The sequence below is a fragment of the Dromiciops gliroides genome, chromosome 1 (assembly GCF_019393635.1).
Source record: "Dromiciops gliroides isolate mDroGli1 chromosome 1, mDroGli1.pri, whole genome shotgun sequence".
NCBI classification, from domain to species: Eukaryota; Metazoa; Chordata; class Mammalia; order Microbiotheria; family Microbiotheriidae; genus Dromiciops; species Dromiciops gliroides.
In genome coordinates this window covers 47,981,468-48,000,509 of record NC_057861.1, presented here as the reverse complement: position 1 = coordinate 48,000,509, position 19,042 = coordinate 47,981,468, and the positions used below count along the sequence as shown (strand labels likewise).

General features: G+C 42.8%; 1 protein-coding gene across 1 annotated transcript in view; it reads left to right on the top strand.

Annotated features, from left to right (window-relative positions):
- The window catches only part of MUC16 (mucin 16, cell surface associated), a 159,085-nt gene that overhangs the window by 43,648 nt on the left and 96,395 nt on the right, over positions 1-19,042 (top strand). The window contains exons 25-31 of the mRNA XM_043990385.1: positions 404-517; positions 5,453-6,106; positions 10,519-10,621; positions 11,939-12,111; positions 16,279-16,403; positions 16,520-16,587; positions 18,226-18,398. Coding sequence (XP_043846320.1) covers positions 404-517; positions 5,453-6,106; positions 10,519-10,621; positions 11,939-12,111; positions 16,279-16,403; positions 16,520-16,587; positions 18,226-18,398 — 1,410 coding nt within the window. The remainder of the gene's footprint in view (positions 1-403; positions 518-5,452; positions 6,107-10,518; positions 10,622-11,938; positions 12,112-16,278; positions 16,404-16,519; positions 16,588-18,225; positions 18,399-19,042) is intronic.

Below are 19,042 nucleotides of genomic sequence, written 5' to 3'. Positions count from 1 at the left end.
CATGGGTGGGGGTCTGCCCAGGGAGGTGAGAACTTGGGGCAGAAAAGCAGGAGTGTCCCTCCCCTGGCCTTTCCCTCTCAGAGTCTTTCTTTGAACCATTTTAGTTCTCTAAATTCAGGAATACATCCTTTAAGCCTGGACAGTTGCTTTTGTCTCCTTTTCCCATCCAGTGCTTAGTGACCTTTTGTGCTAGCCAGTCCTCTTTCACATATTACTATTGGGTTTAATCTCTATGGTACATTGTCCAGTGGTGAGGAAGGACTTTGGAGGGGGATTTTCCTAGAGCCAATGTGAGGATATGCACTTATTTTGGGTTTTGCAGTTAAGTACATATGGGGACAAGATCCTTTGGATGCCCCAGGCATGACTGAGCCTTAGGCCCTTCCCTAATCCTTTTCTGCAGGTGGTAATGATAGTGTGATTCCCATGACCAATGTCCCAGATCATGGAGCACCAGTAGACAGTGGAACAGTGACAAGTGGCCCCTTGACCCTTGTATCCACGGTTAGCCCCATAGGTAAGTAGAAGATTAATTTCTTTATCTTTTGCTTGTCCTCCATCATTCCTGGGACCTTATTTTCTGCTCTTTGGAATTCACACAGTAGAGACTGAGGAGGTTTGGAAGAAGAATTATAAGGGATGTTCAGTGCTGAAATTAGTAGGTCTGAGACTTAAGATGCTTTAAAGAAGAATTATAGGGGACATCCAGTGCTGAAAGCAGTAGGTCATGTATTGGACATGTTTGAGGAAAATACACATGGCTTTTAATTGGAAACAGCAAAGGAAAAGAAGGCAAAGGCAGCAAGGTAGTAAAGGAGTCCTCTGGTCACTCACACTGGGGCCAACTTAAAGGAGTCTACTGACCTACTTACTATGGGGCTTGGGCTGACACTTCCATGAAGGAATTGGAGAGGGGAAAGAAAGGGATACAACCAGAAGACCATGGTCTTCCGGCAAAGGCACTTCATGGATAGGTGTTCATAATCTTGGAAGAGGATTATCTCCTGGCTTGACTCTGGTTAATGGAAACTCTTGCTAAGGCTCCTGGGTTCATGCGTCAGATGTTTTTTTTGGGGGGAGGGAGTTGGAGAAGGGATCCTGCTCTTCCTTGTCTGTTTGGTTTTTTTTCACCCCTTCAATCACAGTTAGGAAATAGAAAGATTCTATGCTAAAATAGAAGATTCCACATATTGCTAAGGGACAGGGGCATTGTTTTATAGAAACTGAAGAGTAGAAAGGAATGGATAAGAGGTAAGATGAGGGGGAATGAGTAGAGAATAAAAAAGTCTAGATCAGAAAGCAATAGATAGAGCCTGGACCTGAAGCAAGGAAGACCTGAGTTCAAATATGGTTTTAGACACTTCCTAGCTGTGTGACACTGAGCAAGTCACTTAACCTCTGATTGCCTCAGTTTCCTTATTTATAAAATGGGGAAAATAATAATAATAATAATAATATCTACCTCCCAGGGTTGTTGTGAGGATCAAATAAGGTAATATTTGTAAATCAATTTGAAGACCTTAAAGCAATGTATACATGGTAGCTAAAAATCAGAGATTTTTTTGTGTGTGGATTGTGACACATAAATGAGTTAATGAATGAAAAAATACCCAAAACATTTAATTGCTTATTGTATGCCAGACACCAAGTTAAATGCTGAGAATACAAATACAAAAGTAAAACATTCTTTACCCTCAAGGAGCTTACGTTCTAATAGACAGAGACAACATATAGAAGGGAGTAGTGCCCAGGGTATAGAGTTTTGGTTTGGTGAATGGTCCATAGGGTATCCTATTAACATGCTTATTCTAAAAGCAATAGTAGTATTGATTTTATTAATTATTTTGATTACACTACATCTTCATTAATAAATTGCCTTGTTTATAAAACAAAACAAAACATACCTTATATGTGTCCAGGGCACAAGATAGAAAGGGTGTGTGGGGGGAGAGGCTATGTATGGTGACAAGGAAAGGATATGGCAGGCTAGATAAAATAGACTAGGTGAGTTTGCACTCACTTACCTATCAAGACAGTTTAGCCCCAGGCCAGAAGATCCGAAGTTGTGTTCATTAACTGCTCCATGGACCAGAGGCAGGATTCCTGCATGGTCAGTCCAATGAAGAGAAATGTGGCAACAGTAACACAGATGGTCTGGCTGCATGCCTGGGTGGAATGTACAACTATCCATGGATTTACTTTTGTAGGTTAAGAAGAAGAGGAATCTGAAAGGGGATTTAGGCATTAGATGACTCTGCCATCTCAGATGTCTCAATTGTTTCACTATCTACCTAGGTCACCTTGAACAAGTTAATTGACCTTGATGAGCCTCAGTTCCCTCATATGTAAAATGATGGGGTTGGAATAAATGACCTGTAGATTCCCTTTCATCTCTAAATCTATGATCTTGCATTCACATAATTTGAGCTACAGAATTACAGAATTGAAGGGACCACAGTGGCTATCTGGTCCAATTGATACCTGAAAAAGGTCATCAACTTTTACATGAACATCTCCTAAGACTTCCCATTGCACACCAGGATGGTGTTAATGAAAAGATTCCCCCCCCCCAAATCAAGCTTAAATTGGCCTCTTTTCAACTTCTACCCGGTGTTGTCAATTTTGCCCTCTGGGGCTAAACAGGACAAATCAAATCATTTTCCCACATGACAGATCTTCCAGTTCTGGAACCAAGCTATCCCTTCTCCCCTTATTCTTCTCTTCTCCAGGCTAAGATATCCAGATAGATAGATATTCCCCGCTCCCAAGTCAGTACACCCCAGGTGTCAGATGTCAAATTCGAGGCATTATTTTAAAGTTATTTGGAGGACAATATTGGGAGAGTTCAGCCAGGTGGCTGTCCCTAATCTGCTATCTTGGATATACCCTATTCATATAATTCTTGTGTATGATATATTGATTCCCAAATTTGAATGAATTTAATTTTTTAGCCATTCCTGTTTGGTTTTTGTTGGTAACATACAAAAAATTTGATGATTTTTTCCATGGGTTTGTTTTATAACCTACGACTTGGTTGAAGACAATAATTTCAGTTAATTTTTAGTTGAATATCCATGGTTCTTTAAGTGGGCCATCATATCATCTGCAAAAGCTGATAATTTTGTTTCCTCTTTGTCTATGTTTATTGCTTTGATTTCTTTTTTTCATTGTTATAGATAGAATTTCTAGAATTATATGAAACAATAATGGTGATAATGAAGGTCCTTATTTTACTCCTAATTTTATTGGACAGACCTTTAGAATTTCTTGCTACATATAATACTGGCTCTTGGCCTTAGCTAGATAATATTTACCATATCAAGAAAAGGCCTATTTATTCTTATGCTTTAGGGGGCAGCTAGGTGGCACAGTGGATAAAACACTGGCCCTGGATTCAGGAGGACCTGAGTTCAAACCCAGCCTTAGACACTTGACACTTACTAGCTGTGTAACCCTGAGCAAGTCACTTAACCCTGATTGCCCCGAAAAACAAAAACAAACAAAATTTATTCTTAGGCTTTAAATTTTTAAAAAGTGGAAATGGGTACTATTTTCCGTCAAGGTGTTTTCTGCATATATTGTTATAATCAAGTAATTTTATTATTTTTGTTATTAAAATGGTCTGTTGTTATTTATAGTTTTCCTGATATTGAACCAGACTTTCATTCCTAGCATAAATACAACCCAGTGACAGTGTATAATCTTTTTTAGCATGTTGCTGTAATTTCTTTGCATCAGTATTCATTAAGGAGAGTGGATTTTCTCTGCTTTGTCTTTCCCTGGTTTAGGTATCAAGATAACATAATAGTAATGATTTTTTTTTGTTTTTTTGGGGGTGGAGGGGCATTGCAGGGCAATGGGGGTTAAGTGACTTGCCCAGGGTCACACAGCTAGTAAGTGTCAAGTGTCTGAGCCGGATTTGAACTCAGGTCCTCCTGAATCCAGGGCCGGTGCTCTATCCACTGTGCTACCTAGCTGCCCCTAATAGTAAGGATTTTAATAGGGTCACTTCCTATTTTTGTAAATAGTTTATGAAATACTGGGATTGGTTGTTTTTTGAATGTTTGATAGAAATCACTTTTAATTTTATTCCTAGAGACAATAGGAACTTGTTGGGAAAAATCAGAAATGGCTTTAAAACTGAGCTTTAAAAAGATGGGTTGGATTTAATCATACTGCATTAGTTTGTAGGGGTGGCGATAAAAAGGAGGCATTACATACATAGGAAATAGTGTGAGCAAAGACACAGAGACAGGAAAACTGCACATGGGTTTCAGAGTCAAAGAGAAGTCCAACTGGCAGATAGTATATGAAAGAGAATCATATTAAATAAGGTTGGTTAGGGGCAGCTAGGTGACTCAGTTGGTTAGGGGCAGCAGGTGACTAGAGCACCGGCACTGGAGTCAGGAGTACCTGAGTTCAAATCCGGCCTCAGACACTTAACACTTACTAGCTGTGTGACCCTGGGCAAATCACTTAACCCCAATTGCCTCACTAAAAAAAAATAAGGTTGGTTAGATCCAGGCTTTCTGGAGTTTAGCACAATGTCTTGCAGATATAGTAGATACTTCATAAATTCTTGTTAAATGGAATTGGATTAGATAGGGCCTTGAATGTTATACCCTCTTACTTTCTATATATTTTGCATATAATTTTTATTTAGCTCCTTGTTTTAGCCTTGAAATTAGGGTTCTGAAGGGTTCTTTTCTGCTCCATGAAAATGTAACTATAACGGTTTAGCCCCTTCCATTGCCTGTTCTATGAGAAAAGTGAAGGGAAAAGAGATTTGTTGGTGGCGAAATAAGGAAGAAGTTAGTGGAACTTATTATTTCTCATAATTGTAGTGTTATAGAAGAACATTCAAATATGGAAGAAGGAGTGGAGGAACATGCATCACATGAACCTTGCTTTTATTTGAACCAGAAAAAGGAGGATTACCCCTACCCCTTCCCACCCTCCACACACAGAGTTAGATGTGGAAGTGCATTAAACTCCTCAAGGAAATGGAGATAGAGAAAGAAGACAGACAGATTTAAAAATGGACAAAAAGGAGGCTATAACCGGGGAGGGAAGTTACAAGCAAAGCAACCTTCCTCCTTGGAAGGCTATCTCAGTTAACAGTAAATGGGGGGCAGCTAGGTGGCGCAGTGAATAGAGCACCGGCCTTGGATTCAGGAGGACCTGAGTTCAAATCCGGCCTCAGACACTTAACATTTACTAGCTGTGTGACCGTGGGCAAGTCACTTAACCCCAATTGCCCCACAAAACAAAACAAAACAAAATAAAATAAAATAAAACAAAACAAAAAAACAAAACAGTAAATGGGAATCATCCCTCCCTTATCTCTCAGATGTAGGAGGCAAGGATGAACTCTTTCATTCCTAGGCTAGTGGGAAATAGACCCTAGTCAAAAATAATGCTATAAGTTCATAATCCACTTTTCTGGTCACAGGATCCAGTGAAGAAAGCAAAGGGAAGATAGTGACAACAGCTGGAGAGTCAGGGACCACAATTACTACAACTTCCAGCCCTGCAGTAGGAACACACTCTGTTCTGGCAACAACCACCCAAACTGCTACCCCTGGTACTACTGACTTGGTAAAAACCACTCTGCCTGCTTCTTCTGGCTTGCCAGAAACCACAGTAGCACCAACTACTTGGCTTGGAGTGGAGACAAGTACATCTGAAACTATCCTCATTTCTGAGACCTCCACCCCACCTGGAACCACTGTAGGAGAAGGGAAGCCCATAGTTGTCCCTTCATCCACTGCTATCTTTGACATGACAGCATCAACCACAGCTTTCACCTGGACCACTCTGCCCCCAGCATGGTCCACAAGCTCCTTGGACACAACTCTTTCTGGTATCAGTAGAGAAGAGACAAGCTCGATTGCCTCTCTGGACACATCAACCTCAGAGACCATAGCTTTTGTCACTACAAGGAAAGAGCCTGCCCTGGTTGAGTCCACAGCCACAATGGACATTAGCAGAGGAGCTGAGACTATGGTTCTGTCCACAAGTGGGTCGCCAACCAGCTCAGCTGCCCCGCTCATTACCACTGCTCAGACATCCACCTGGACCACCATGGCCATTACTGCAGATACTGGTAAGAATCATTATCTCCCCTGTGGAATTTGGGTTTGTATTATAGGGGATTAAAGGGAGAAAGCAGCCATTACAGCTGTGCTCTCTGAGTCTGACAGGTCCAGAGAAGAGGCTGAGCTATTATCCCCTAATGACTCAAAGGATTTGTGCTGCAGTAGCAAGAGCATTGCATTTGGTGTTAGAGGACCCAAGTTTAAAACCCGAGTTCTGCTACTTTCTACATATGCAGGGAGGTTGGATCGGGAAAGTCAGATCATTAAGGATGGAGGGGATAAGCCTCTGTTTGGGATTCTGAGTACACATCCATTTGGAAGCTGTGAACATGACTTCAGGCACCTTGCTGATAGAATCAAGGACATGCCCAGGGTCAGAGATCCTGTCGATCCATTTATACCTTCACTGGGCAGAACCAGACTAACACACTCACATAACACCTAGGTCCTGTGCTAATCACTTTACAACTATTATCTAATTTAAATCTTACAACAACCTTAGGAGGTAGATGCTATTATGATATCAATTTTGCAGATAAGGAAACTGAGGTAGCCAGAAACCAAGTGACTTGCCCAGGGTCATACAGGTAGCAAGTGTCTGGAGGTAGATTTGAACTCAGGTCTTCCTGACTCCTGTTCCAGAATTCTATCCACTGTACCCCCTAACTGTAGAGAGACCACAGAGAGTATTAGAGCCAGAATTCTCACCGAGGTCCTCTGGCTTCAAGTCTAAAATTCATTCTACTAAACCATGTTGAAAATACTTTAATCAGAGATATTCGGGGTGGGGGGAGGTTCCATGTAGATGGAATTGTTGGCTAAATGGTGGGCCTGAAATTGTAAAACAGGAGATGAGTAGCTGGTATAGCACACAGAGTGCTGGGCTTGGAGTTGGGAAGACCTAAGTTCAAATCCAGATATAGAAATAGAGAGGGCACACAACATCAGAGGTGGGAGTAGGGAAAGACCTTCAAACAATAGAATGTCAAAGCTAAAAGGGAACTTTGATCATAAAATGGTCTGGAAGGGCCTTTAGAACACAGACTACAAGAATGGGAAGAGACCTTACAGCATGCAGCGTCAGAATTGGAAGAGGTAGCATAGTATAAGAGAAAAAGCAATGGATTGGAATGGGAGGTCCTGAGTTCAAATCCAGATCTGTTATCCCTATGACTTTGGAAAAGACCCTTCACCTCCCTGGGTCTTGGTTTCCTCATCTATAAATAAAGTGAGGAGGCTTGACTAGGTGTTTCTAAGGCCCTTCCTAGCCCTAAATCTAGGATCCTCCTGGAAAACAAATAGTCACTCACCCAAGACATCTCTTGGGATTGGGAAATGGAGAAGAAAGCATCCATATTGAGTTTGCATTGGGGACAATTGAAGGTATTTTTAACTTACAAGTTTGACATCCCCTGTTGAAGAAAGACTAATTGGGAAATATACTCCCCTCTTGACATAGAGTCAAGATCAGAAATTGATTTAAAATTTTTTTAATTTGTTTATTTTTTTCAGAAATTGATTTAAAAATTTTTTTTAAAAGATGTAGAAGGGAGTAAAAAATTGGAATGGTTTGGTTACTAACCTACTAGATTATATAAAAGGTGTTCCAAAAATCTTGGTTCAGTTTTAAGCTAAATTATACTAAGACTTTTGGGATGCAGTGTGTGGGGGTGAGGAGGGGGAGAGAGAGAGACAGACAGATGGGAGGAGATGGGGGTAGGGAGTACTCCAAATGTGTACTGAGACTTTTGGGACACTGTATATCTCTGTATGAGTTATAATTTATATAATTTCTATGTTTAGAGTGTTAGTGTTAGTCATTCAATAAGTATTTATTAAGTAACTACTTTGTGTTGGACACTATGTTAAGCACTGTTTCTACAAAGAAAATTGGAACAGTATCTCACCTTTGGAAGCTCACAGTCTAATAGGGGAGACAACAAGCAAATAACTAGGTATAAACAAGCTTTCTACAGGATCAATTAGAGATAGCCAATAATGGGGAAGGTACTAGAATTAAGGGAGATTAGAAAAGATTTCTTGTAGAAGGTAGGATTTAACTGGCATTTGAAGAAAGCCAGGGAACCCCAAAAGTACAGATAATGAAGAATAGAATTTCGGCCTTGGGGCCAAGTCAGTGAAAATGCACAGTATTGGGGCAGCTAGGTGGTGCAGTGGATAGAGTACCAGCCCTGGATTCAGGAGTACCTGAGTTCAAATATGGCCCCAGACACTTAACACCTACTAGCTGTGTGACCCTGGGCAAGTCACTTAACCCCAATTGCCTCACAAAAAAAAAGAAAGAAAGAAAGAAAGAAAGAAAGAAAGAAAGAAAGAAAGAAGAAAGAAAGAAGAAAGAAAATGCACAGTGTTGAGAGGTTGAAGAGTTTCTTGTTTGATAAATATCAAGGAGGCCAATGTCATCATAGAGTACCTGGGAATGAGTATAGTATAAGCAAACTGGTAAGGTAAGAGGGACCCGGTGAAGGAGGGCTTCTCTGAACTAAACATTTTATATGAAATCCTGGAGGTTATAGGGAGCCACTGAACTTGTGACTCCATCCTTATTGGGAATGCCTCCCTTTACCAATGAAAGTCAGCACCTTTTCTGCTTATAGTCTTAGCCCCAAGAGGTGGAAGGGCTTGCCCAGGGACACCAGACATTAGTTGTAAGAGGTGGCCTCCCTCATCCCAAGGTGAGCTCTTTATCACTTTTCATAGATAGATAGATAGATAGATAGATAGATAGATGGATAGAGATAGATAGATGGATGGATAGTAGATGAGTGGATGGATATAGAAATAGCTTGATAGATGGATAAATGGATAGATATAGGTAGGTAGGTAAATAGCTATAAATAGGTAGATAAATGAGTGAATGCATAGATACAGGTAGATGGATATAAGTTGATAGGTAGTTATAGGTTGATAGATTATAAATAAGTAAATCGACACTTGGATATGACAGCTAGATAGGTAGATAGATGGATTGATAGATGGATAGATAGATGGGTAGATATATGATAGCTAAAGGTAGATATAGGCTGATAGATGAATAGGTATACCATGGTGATTAAAATTATATGGGATCACCCTATTACTGTTCTAAGTTTAGGGAAAATTACCTGGGGTTTATCATATATTTGTTACTTAGAAATTAGAGGCTACTACACCAATTTGGGGGCATTAAGCATTTATTAAAGCATATTAAATATTAACGAAGAGAGCACATGGCTTAGAAAGTTAAGGAGAGATAAACAGGAACCACAGTGGATTGCCTCTGTTCCCTCCAAGTTCCAGGGCCAAGAGCATGGGACTGTGTAAATTTCCTGCGGGCCGGAGCAGAACCTGCCCTTACACATTGCTCAAAACGAATTGGCTAGCATCATTCAAATCTATTGGTTTACTGGATTTGAGAGTGATTTGGCACAGTATGTGCTGATGTCAGAGTACAGACCCTCTGAGGGGAAAAAACCTTCAGGTAGGTGTGGGTTTGAATGAGGTAACTTCTATTGTCTGTATTCACAGTCCAAAGTCCAACTTGACTGACTCTGAGCCAGTCTTAAAAGTTCAGGGAGGGCAGCTAGGTGACGCAGTGGATAAAGCGCTGGCCCTGGATTCAGGAAGACCTGAGTTCAAACCCAGCTTCAAACACTTGACACTTCCTGGCTGTGTGACCCTGGGCAAGTCATTTAACCCTCATTGCCCTGCAAAAAAAAAAAAAGTTCAGGGAAGGCTCTCTGGGTTAGGCTCTTGAGTGGGGGCCTCTGGGAGTCCCAAAACCCCATTATTTTCCCACAATAGGTAGGTATATGGATGGATGGATAGATGGCTAGCCAGATGTTGGTTGATAGATATAGATTGATAGATGAATGGAAGGATAGATATAGATATGGTTAGGTAGATGGATAAATGTATAGATAGATGAGTGGATAGATAGATATTGTAAAGGAAAACTGTATCTGATGGAATTTCATGGTTTCTTATTAAAACCTCTTTCTTGTTATTTTTGTACATTCAAATACATGTGTTTGTTGAGTTAAGTGGAAATGTGCTTTGCATGACTTCATATGTACCATGCATATCTTATTTCCTGTTTTCTCAGTGGATGGGGGAAAGGGGTGGAGGGAGGGAGAGAATTTGGAACTGAAAATAAAATTATAAAGTACAAGAAGGATGGGGAAAGGTTCACATTAAAAAATGAAAAACATTTAAAAAATACTTTTCCATTTTTTTTATTACAGTGACTGCAAGAAGACTGGAGTCTTTCACTCTGAACTTTACCATTACCAACCTGTTCTACACAGCAGACATGGGATATCCAGGCTCCATCAAGTTCAATACTACAGAGAAAGTCCTTCAGCACCTGGTGATGCTGCTTGCTCATTGCTTCATTTCTTAACTCTTCTTTTCACCCCAGCCACATACTTCCTAACACTCTTCTTCCTTTGCCAGCTGGATCCCTTGTTCGAGAAGACCAGCCTTGGCTCATTCTATTCTGGGTGTAGGCTGATCACGATGAGGTAAGACCCTTCCCTGAAGAGGTGAGTTGGGGCCATTGAAATTTTCAGTCTTGGTCCCCCAGGGCACCTTGAACTTACATGGACTAACCAAAAAGGCTGTCTTCACCATACTTTTGTCCCTTTAGTGCTGTTTCCTTCATTTCCAAGATTCCTAATTTTATACTTATCCCCCTTGATTCAGTTCAAGTCAACTAGCATTTATGAAGTGGTTACTGGGTACCAGGCACTGTGCTAGGCTCTGAGGGTACAAAGACAAGAATGAAACAGTCCTTGTCTTTAAGGAATTCACATTCTACAGGGGCTGGGCAGGGGAAACATACACAAATATATATGTATATGTGTATGTATATGTATATGTGTATACACATATATGTATATATTACAGAACATATTGAAAGCATATTAAACGATAATTTCAAAGGGAGGGAGAAAGCAGTAACAAGCAAAGGAATTAGAAAATTCTTCATGCAAGAGGTGGCATTTTGGTTGAATCTTGAAGGGAACTAGGGATTCCATGAAGATAGAATGAGGAAGGAGAACATTGGAGGTATGGGGAATACCTGTGCTAAGCCATGGAAGTAGGAGATGGGATATCATGGACAGGGAACAGTAAATAGGCTAGGTCAGTGAGAATGCATAAATTGTTAAGAGTAATGTGAAAGGGGGCAGCTGGGTTGTACAGTGGATAAAGCACCATCCCTAGATTCCGGAGGACCTGAGTTCAATTCTAGCCTCAGACACTTGACACTTACTGGCTGTGTGACCCTGGGAGTCACTTAACCCTCATTGCCCCGAAAAAAAGAGTAATGTGAAAGATGAATTAGAGCCATATTGTGTAGGGTTTCCAATGGCAGAGAAGTTTGTATATATGCAGAGGCAATAGGGAGCTATTTAAGCTACTTGAGAAGGAGAGATGACGTGTTCATTACTTTTTTTTAAAAGAAAAATAATGTCATGCTTCAAAGATTATGATTTAGAAAAAAAGGAAATTCTTTAATGGGAAGGTGGTGTTCTCCAGCGGTAATCCATGTTATGGCTGCTCCGCCCAGTTTTGATGTCTTAGTGATTGGTGAATCTGAGCTTCCTCAGTGCCCTTATTTTTTCCGCTTTCTTTCCTTTCTTTTTTTGCTGGGCAATGAGGGTTAAGTGACTTGCCCAGGGTCACATAGCTAATAAGTGTCAAGTGTCTGAGTCTGGATTTGAACTCAAGTCCTTCTGAATCCAGGGCCAGTGCTTGATCCACTGCACCACCTAGCTTCCCCCTCTCAGTGCCCTTCTTAGTATTTTTAGTGCCAAAATCAACATGTCCTTCCCCAGGTCCATGAATGATGGAGCAGCAACTGGAATGAATTTGGTGTGTGCTCGATGGCAAGACCCCAACAACCCAACCTTAGACCGAGAGAAGCTTTACTGGGAGCTGAGCAACCAGACCCATAGCATCACCAGGCTGGGTCCCTACTTCCTTGACAAGGACAGTCTCTACCTCAATGGTGAGAAGCCAGCTACCAAAGCTCACCTCTTTCTTGTCCTTGAATGAATCCCCTTCATTTCTTTTACTCCCTATGGAGACCAGATGCAGTCCTATTTGCCTGACCCAGGCTTGAGCACTTCTGACTGATCATTTTTTGCCCCTGGGAGGCTCTTTGCCTCTATGGTTTTCCCATCCCCTATATCATGGAGGGATTAAATGAGAAGTGGAGATGGAAGGAAATCTTCTTGGCAGAGAGGTGGAGGACTGTGAGGAAATAATGTATCCATTGTCAGATGTGGTCACAGCATTATTGATAATGTTGTTTGAACTACCTTTCTTTATTACAAGAGAAGGTTTGATTCTAGGGGTGGAGTGGGTGGGCATAAATCCAGAAATGATAGTGGTAGAGAAACTAAAGGCATAATTAAAGTTTATTTTTAGAACAAAGAAGAGAGGGTCATAGGAGTTGCTCTTCTGTAGGTATGATGGCTGGGAAACCATCCAATGAGAGCTTCCCACTTTGGCAAGAAATCCAATGTTCTAACTTTCTAGTTATTCAGTCCCTTTGCCCCTGTTCCTCTTTCTTCACTTATTTTTATTTTTAACCAAAATCCCATCTCTCTCTCCACAGGTTACAATGCTCGAATATCAGTGTCTACCACAAGCAGTAAGCATCCAAGGCCCCAATTCCCTCATTCATGCCTCATAGATACCACAGAGGAAATAACTTGTTGCCCCCTTCCTTGCTTCCCTTGTTCCTTGGGTGGAGGGGATAGAAGATCAAAGAAGACAGCAGGAAAAATACATCTTTCCATCTCAATTCACTTGAATGCAACCCAAGCATTTATGATATTCCTGCCCTGTGCAAAGCCCTGGGTGGGGGTCAGGATGCAAAGGTAAACAGGCCCCAGAACTGAGGATGGAGAGGTCCTCTTTCCCTCCCACCATGCGATTGATTCAGTGACTGATCCAATCAGAGCCCTTGACTTGCCCTCTACCCCCACCCCACGTGTCATGGGCTGAACCCTTCCCTGTAATAGTCATGCATTGATGTGGTCAATAGTTTTCATTCACAGTTTGTAATTTTTCTTTCAGTTCCCACATTTTCTCTAGCACCATCTTCTAGTTCCATCAACTTCCCCTAGCACAGTTAAGAACACTTCTGTGTCCCCGATTCCTTTCTGTGAACAGCCTTGAGGGTAGGAGTTATATAGAGTGAGGAGTGAGGTTCCCAATGCTAAGATTCTGCAGAGAATCATAGATTTAAAGCTGGAAGGGGCCTTAGAGGTCCAGCCCTAAGTGTACCCCACTCATTTTACAGATGTGGAAACTGAGGCCCAGAGATGTAAAGTGATCTGGAGCTGGAAGGGATGCTGAGAGACCACTCAGCCTCTTCATTTTACATATGGAGAAACTGAGGCCCAGGGAAGTTAAGTGATATGCCTCACAGAGATGGGTACAAAGCATGAGAGGTGAAATTTGAACCCAGGACCTCTGACTCCAGAGTCAATTTTCTTTCCACTCTATTATGCCTTACCTCAAGGTCATGAAGACAGTGAGTGGAAGAGCTGACATTGGGACCTAGGTCCTCACACTCAATGACTAGGGCTCTTTCTACCTGAGGGAAGGTGCCTTCTGTGAACTCTCTGAGGGCAGAGAATGTGGTTTAAAAGTTTTATTTCCTCAGTATTTAGCACAGGGTATTACACATAACAACCCCTTAATCAATGTTGATTGATGGGATGATTATTTGATATCCTGGGTGCGTTGGTGGGGACTCCCAGTACTAGGAGAATTTGACTTCCAATACCATCCCTTCCACTTCAAAGTGTTTGCCTATGGAGAAGGGAAGCAGCATTTATTTAGCGCCAACTATGTGCCAGCCACTGCTCTAAGACCTTTACAATGTCTGACAGATGGGTGTTATTATTAGTCTCATTTTACATATGAGGAAACCAAGGCAGGCAAAGGTTAAGTGACTTGCCCAGGGTCCCACAGATAGTAAGTGTCTAAGGTCACATTTGAATTCCATTCTTCCTGACTCTAGGCCCAGCACTCTATCCACTGTGCCATCTAACTGTCTCTTTGGTTGGAGCCATCCAAGTCAGAGACCTGGGAGTGGGAGTAGACGGGGTGAGGAGACAAATGCCTTCAGGTGGTCTTAGGTCAGGAACTTCACCTCTGTGAGCTCAGCTTGCTCCTCTGTAAAATGGGGCAGGCTTCCAAGATCTGCTTCCTTCCCTTGGTGTCATCATTCATCGGGGCCTGTGGGGATCACCTGTCTTTGTCCCACCTTTCCAGTGCCAAATCCAGGGATTCAGCTCTCGGTCTAGTCCTTCCTGAGGCATAGCTCTACATCTGGGGATGTCTCTTGGTCCCCAGTTGATAAGTTGGTTGCTGCATACTAGCGCTGTGATTTTTGTGACTTGTCTCTACACTGCTCTGTCCTATGAGTGTTTCTAGGACTTCCTGTAGCCAGGGGATCCCAGAGGCCAGAATGGGCCAAGTGGGCCTCTCTCACCTCATTGGCAGCCAACTGGCCTGGTGGACAAGGCCAAGGTTGGATCTTCAGGTGTGGGGCAGATGAGGGGGAGGGGACAAAGGCCTCCAGATAGGTCAGGAATGGAAGCAGAGCATCAAGCCATTCTCTGGACGAGAAACTTCAGGGAAAGCAACTGGCCCAAGCACCAGTCAGATCCCTAATGGATCCCTTGACTCAGCTCTGATTGAATCTCTTGTTTTAATGCACTTGTTGCCCATGACAGTAAGCCAGTCAGAACCAGGAGAGTGTAGGCATCTAGTTCCAACAGAAAGTCACCCACATTATCTGGGAAGCAGCTGTCAAGCGCTGTTGAGAAATCAGGCCACCTCTGGTCAGTACCTTGCTCAACAGCCTTTTAGAAAGAGTGGCCCCGAGATGCTTCCCAGAGACTCATCATCAGCCGGTATCACGTCAATTTATGTTTATTTTTTTTTTCTAGGGGCAATGGGGGTTAAGTTACTTGCCCAGGGTCACACAGCTAGTGTCAAGTGTCTGAGGCTGGATTTGAACTCAGGTCCTCCTGAATCCAGGGCTGGTGCTTTATCCACTGCGCCACCTAGCTGCCCCATCATGTCAATTTATGAAGCGCTGACTGTGTGTTAGACACTAAGCTAGAAAAGAGGAGTAGGATTCATACCTGTGGTTCTGGCACAGGGAACTCCCAAATGTTGGAATTCCTTCTACCAGTGGAGGTTGGCACCTCCTCTATGACTTCCAGATTTAGAGAACTATCTAGAGGACCTAGAGTTAAATGGCTTGCCCATGGTCCCTAGAAACTAGAGCATCTAAAGAAGCTGAGGTGGGAAGGCAATGAGTGAAGAGCATATACAAAGGCATGGAGATAGATGTAAGGCTGAGATGGAGGATGAGTAAGTCAGTTGGCAGCTAGGTGATGCAGTGGATAAGAGCACTGGGCCTGGAGTCAGAAAGACCTGAGTTCAAATCTGACCCCAGGCACTTACTACCTGTGTGACCCTGGACAAGTCAAGTAATCCTGTTTGCCTCAGTTTCCTCACCTGTAAAATGAGCTGGAGAAGGAAATGGCAAACCACTCCAGTAATCTTTGCCAAGAAAACCCCAAAAGGGATCATGGAGAGTTGGACACAACCGAAATGACTCAGTCATCAATTGAACTGGAAAATAGAGTATGCAAATGAAAATAATGTACAATAAAGCTCTTCAGGTCAGCTGGAGCTAGACTGTGAAAGACTTTGAATGCTAAGCTGAGAGGTGTGATTCTAGGGGTGGTGGGGAGCCCTTTTTGAAAGGGAAGTGACATGGTTATGCCTGTACTTTAGGAAGATGACTTTGGTAACTGTGTGGAAAGTAGATGGGAGAGGGTTGAGACTGGAAGCCAGCAGATCAGTTAAGCTGTGGAAATAGTCCAGGCAAGAGGTGGTGATGGGGACCTGTGCTAGGGTAGTGTCCACATAAAGTGGAGAGAAGGGGACAGATGGGAGAAATATTGTGAGTGTAGAATCACTGAGACTTGGTGCCTGAATGGATGATGCAAAGGAAAGGGAAGAGTGGAGGATGGTGAAGGAGGTTTTGAGTCCAGGGCACTGAACAGACAGCAGTGCTCATTCTGATTGGGTGTGTGCACCCAAAGATCAGATGTGAGGAATTTTGGTCTTTCCTTTATAGCACCTGGAACCAACCTGGTATCCTTTACTACGAACTTCACCATTACCAACCTGCTGTACACAGAAGATATGGGACAGCCTGGCTCGGAGAAATTTAATTCCACAGAGAGAGTTCTGCAGCGCCTAGTGAGCCTCCCTACATCATGTTCAACCCCACAGCTACCTTTCTCAGGGCTGGGGATCCAGCTCTGTCCTGTGTATTTATTTACTCACATCTCTTCCCCTCCTTCTTTCTTTTCCAGCTCGGAGACTTGTTCAAAAACAGCAGTCTTGCCTCTAGTTATTCTGGGTGCAAGCTGACCTCACTGAGGTAAGAACCCCAGGAAAGACTGGACCAGACAGGCAGGGTCCAGGGTCCCCTGTGGATCCAGACTGGGTCTGACCTGGGTCTATGCTTCTGAGTCCCTCCTCATCTCCCAAGCAGGAAGGAGTGCATCCATTCCCATGGCTGACTATCTTAGAAGGGAAAGGGAAGAGAATAAGCATTTATATCACACCTACTATGTGCCAGGCACTGTGCTAAATGCTTTACAAATATGATCTCATTGGATTCTCACAACAATCCTGAGAGGTACATGCTGTCATCACCCTCATTTTGCAATTGAGGAAATTAAGGCAAGCAGAGATTAAGTGACTTGTTCAGGGTCACACACAGCTATTAAGTGTCTAAGGCTGAATTTGAACTCAAGAAGATGAGTCTTCCTGACTCCAGGCTCAACATTCTGTCCCTTGTGCCACCTAGTAGTCAGGAAGACCTGAGTTAAAATCCAGCTTCAGAAACTCCATAGCTGTGTGACCTTGGGCAAGTCACTTAATCTCTGTTTGCCACTGGAGGAGGAAATGGCAAACCACTCCAGAATCTTTGCCAAGAAAACCCTCTGGACAGAAGTCCAAGATATCTTGAAGAGTCAGACATGACTGAAAAAATTGAACATCAATCCAATCCTTATTTTATAGATAACCCAGGATCAAAGGTATAGACCAGAGCTAGAAGGAACCTCTAGTCCAACCCTTTCATTTTAAAGAAGAAGTTGAGGCCCCAAAGCAGTAAATGACAGAAGCAAGGATTAAAGTCTATATTTTGGAATTCAGACCCATTTCTTTTTCCAGCATGGTAAAGTGGGAAAAAGGCTTAGGGGAGATTTGAGTTCAAATCCCACATGTAATTATTAATACCTATTAAGTCTATCAGGCAAGTCATTTACTTCTCTGAGCTTGTTTCTTTGCCTGTAGAATGGGGGACAATAATACTCAGCACACCTGCCTTGCAGGGTGTTTGTGATGAGGTTCAACTAAAGTAACAACGGGCATTTATGCAGGGCATCCCCAAAACCTTAGTCTGGTTTTAGACTATTAAAGCTTTGGGGACATACCATATAATGCTTTACGGCTTGCACAACCCACACATGGCATCTCGTTCCTCTGAGCCACCCTGTGAGGCAGATGCTTTTGTCCCCTGTTTTAATATGAGGCATTTAAGGCCAGAGAGAGGTGAAGTGCTCAGATGCACACAATTAGAAAGAATATGAAATAGATTGGAACCCAGATCCTTCCTCATTCCAAGGCCAGTTCTTTGCTTGGAACTAAGCCGTCGGAAGAACCCAAGGACTCCTGAGTCCAAGACCAGCATTCTGTCCACTGTGCTATGTCCTTTGCAAATTTTCAAGTGCTATAGAAATGCTGGCTAATTCTGTCCACTGCTCCATACCAAATCTGCTCCTGCTTCAGACATGAAGAATCCCTTTTCATCTTAGCTTGCCTCAGATCAAGGCTGGGACATTTCAGTGCAGGCTTTGCCAAGAAAATAGCACAAATGCAAGGAACACAAACACTTGCAGCAATAGAAAGGAAGAATCCCACAGGTCAATTCTTGGGGTAACTAACTTTGCCCAGTCTGTAGCATCATTATCAGGGGTTTCTGACTCCCCACCAATTTGTTTTTCCCCAGGCCTGTGAAGGATGGGGAAGCCACTGGAGTGGATGCTGTGTGTACCTATCGTGAAGGCCCCACTGACCCTGTGCTAGACCGAGAGAAGGTTTATTGGGAGGTGAGCGAACAGACCCAGGGCATCACCAGGCTGGGCCCCTACATCCTGGACAAGGACAGCTTCTTCCTCAATGGTGAGCAGCCCTATTTTGGAAGTGCATCTTCTCCCTGGCTGGGTCCATTCCCAAGAAATGGTCCACTTGCCAAATTTACACTCTCCATACAGTAAGGAATTCTTAATCTGAGTTCCATGAACTTGTTTTAAAGATAATTTGATAATTGCTGTGCAATTAGTTTCCTCTGTAACCTTTTTTTGTTTTATGCACTTGAGATGTTGTGATTCTGAGAAGGGGCCCATAGGGTTTACCAGACTGCCCAAGGGGTACATGACACAAAAACGTTAAGAACCCTTGCCCTCCTATAGACCCAGTTTTGCTTCTGAGGTTTCCCATCTTCCTGTCAGTTTGGTGACTTGAGATATGGGGAGGGACTAAGAAGGAATAGAGGAACCATGGGGTCAGACCTGCTGTTGATTATGCAATCCACCCCTGGCAGTTTACTAGCCCCATGTGGTTTCTAACCTTCTCATCAATTCCTCCTCCTCCCCTCCCCTCCCCTTCCCTCCCCTTCCCTCCCCTTCCCTTCCATTCTGTCTACAGGTTATAATAATAAACAGACACCTACCACAATCAGTGAGTATTCAGTAATTGATTTTCCCCTTACTTCTGGGTCCCAGAAACTATTCATCCTTTTCACCCTGGACTTTGGGATGAGGAAA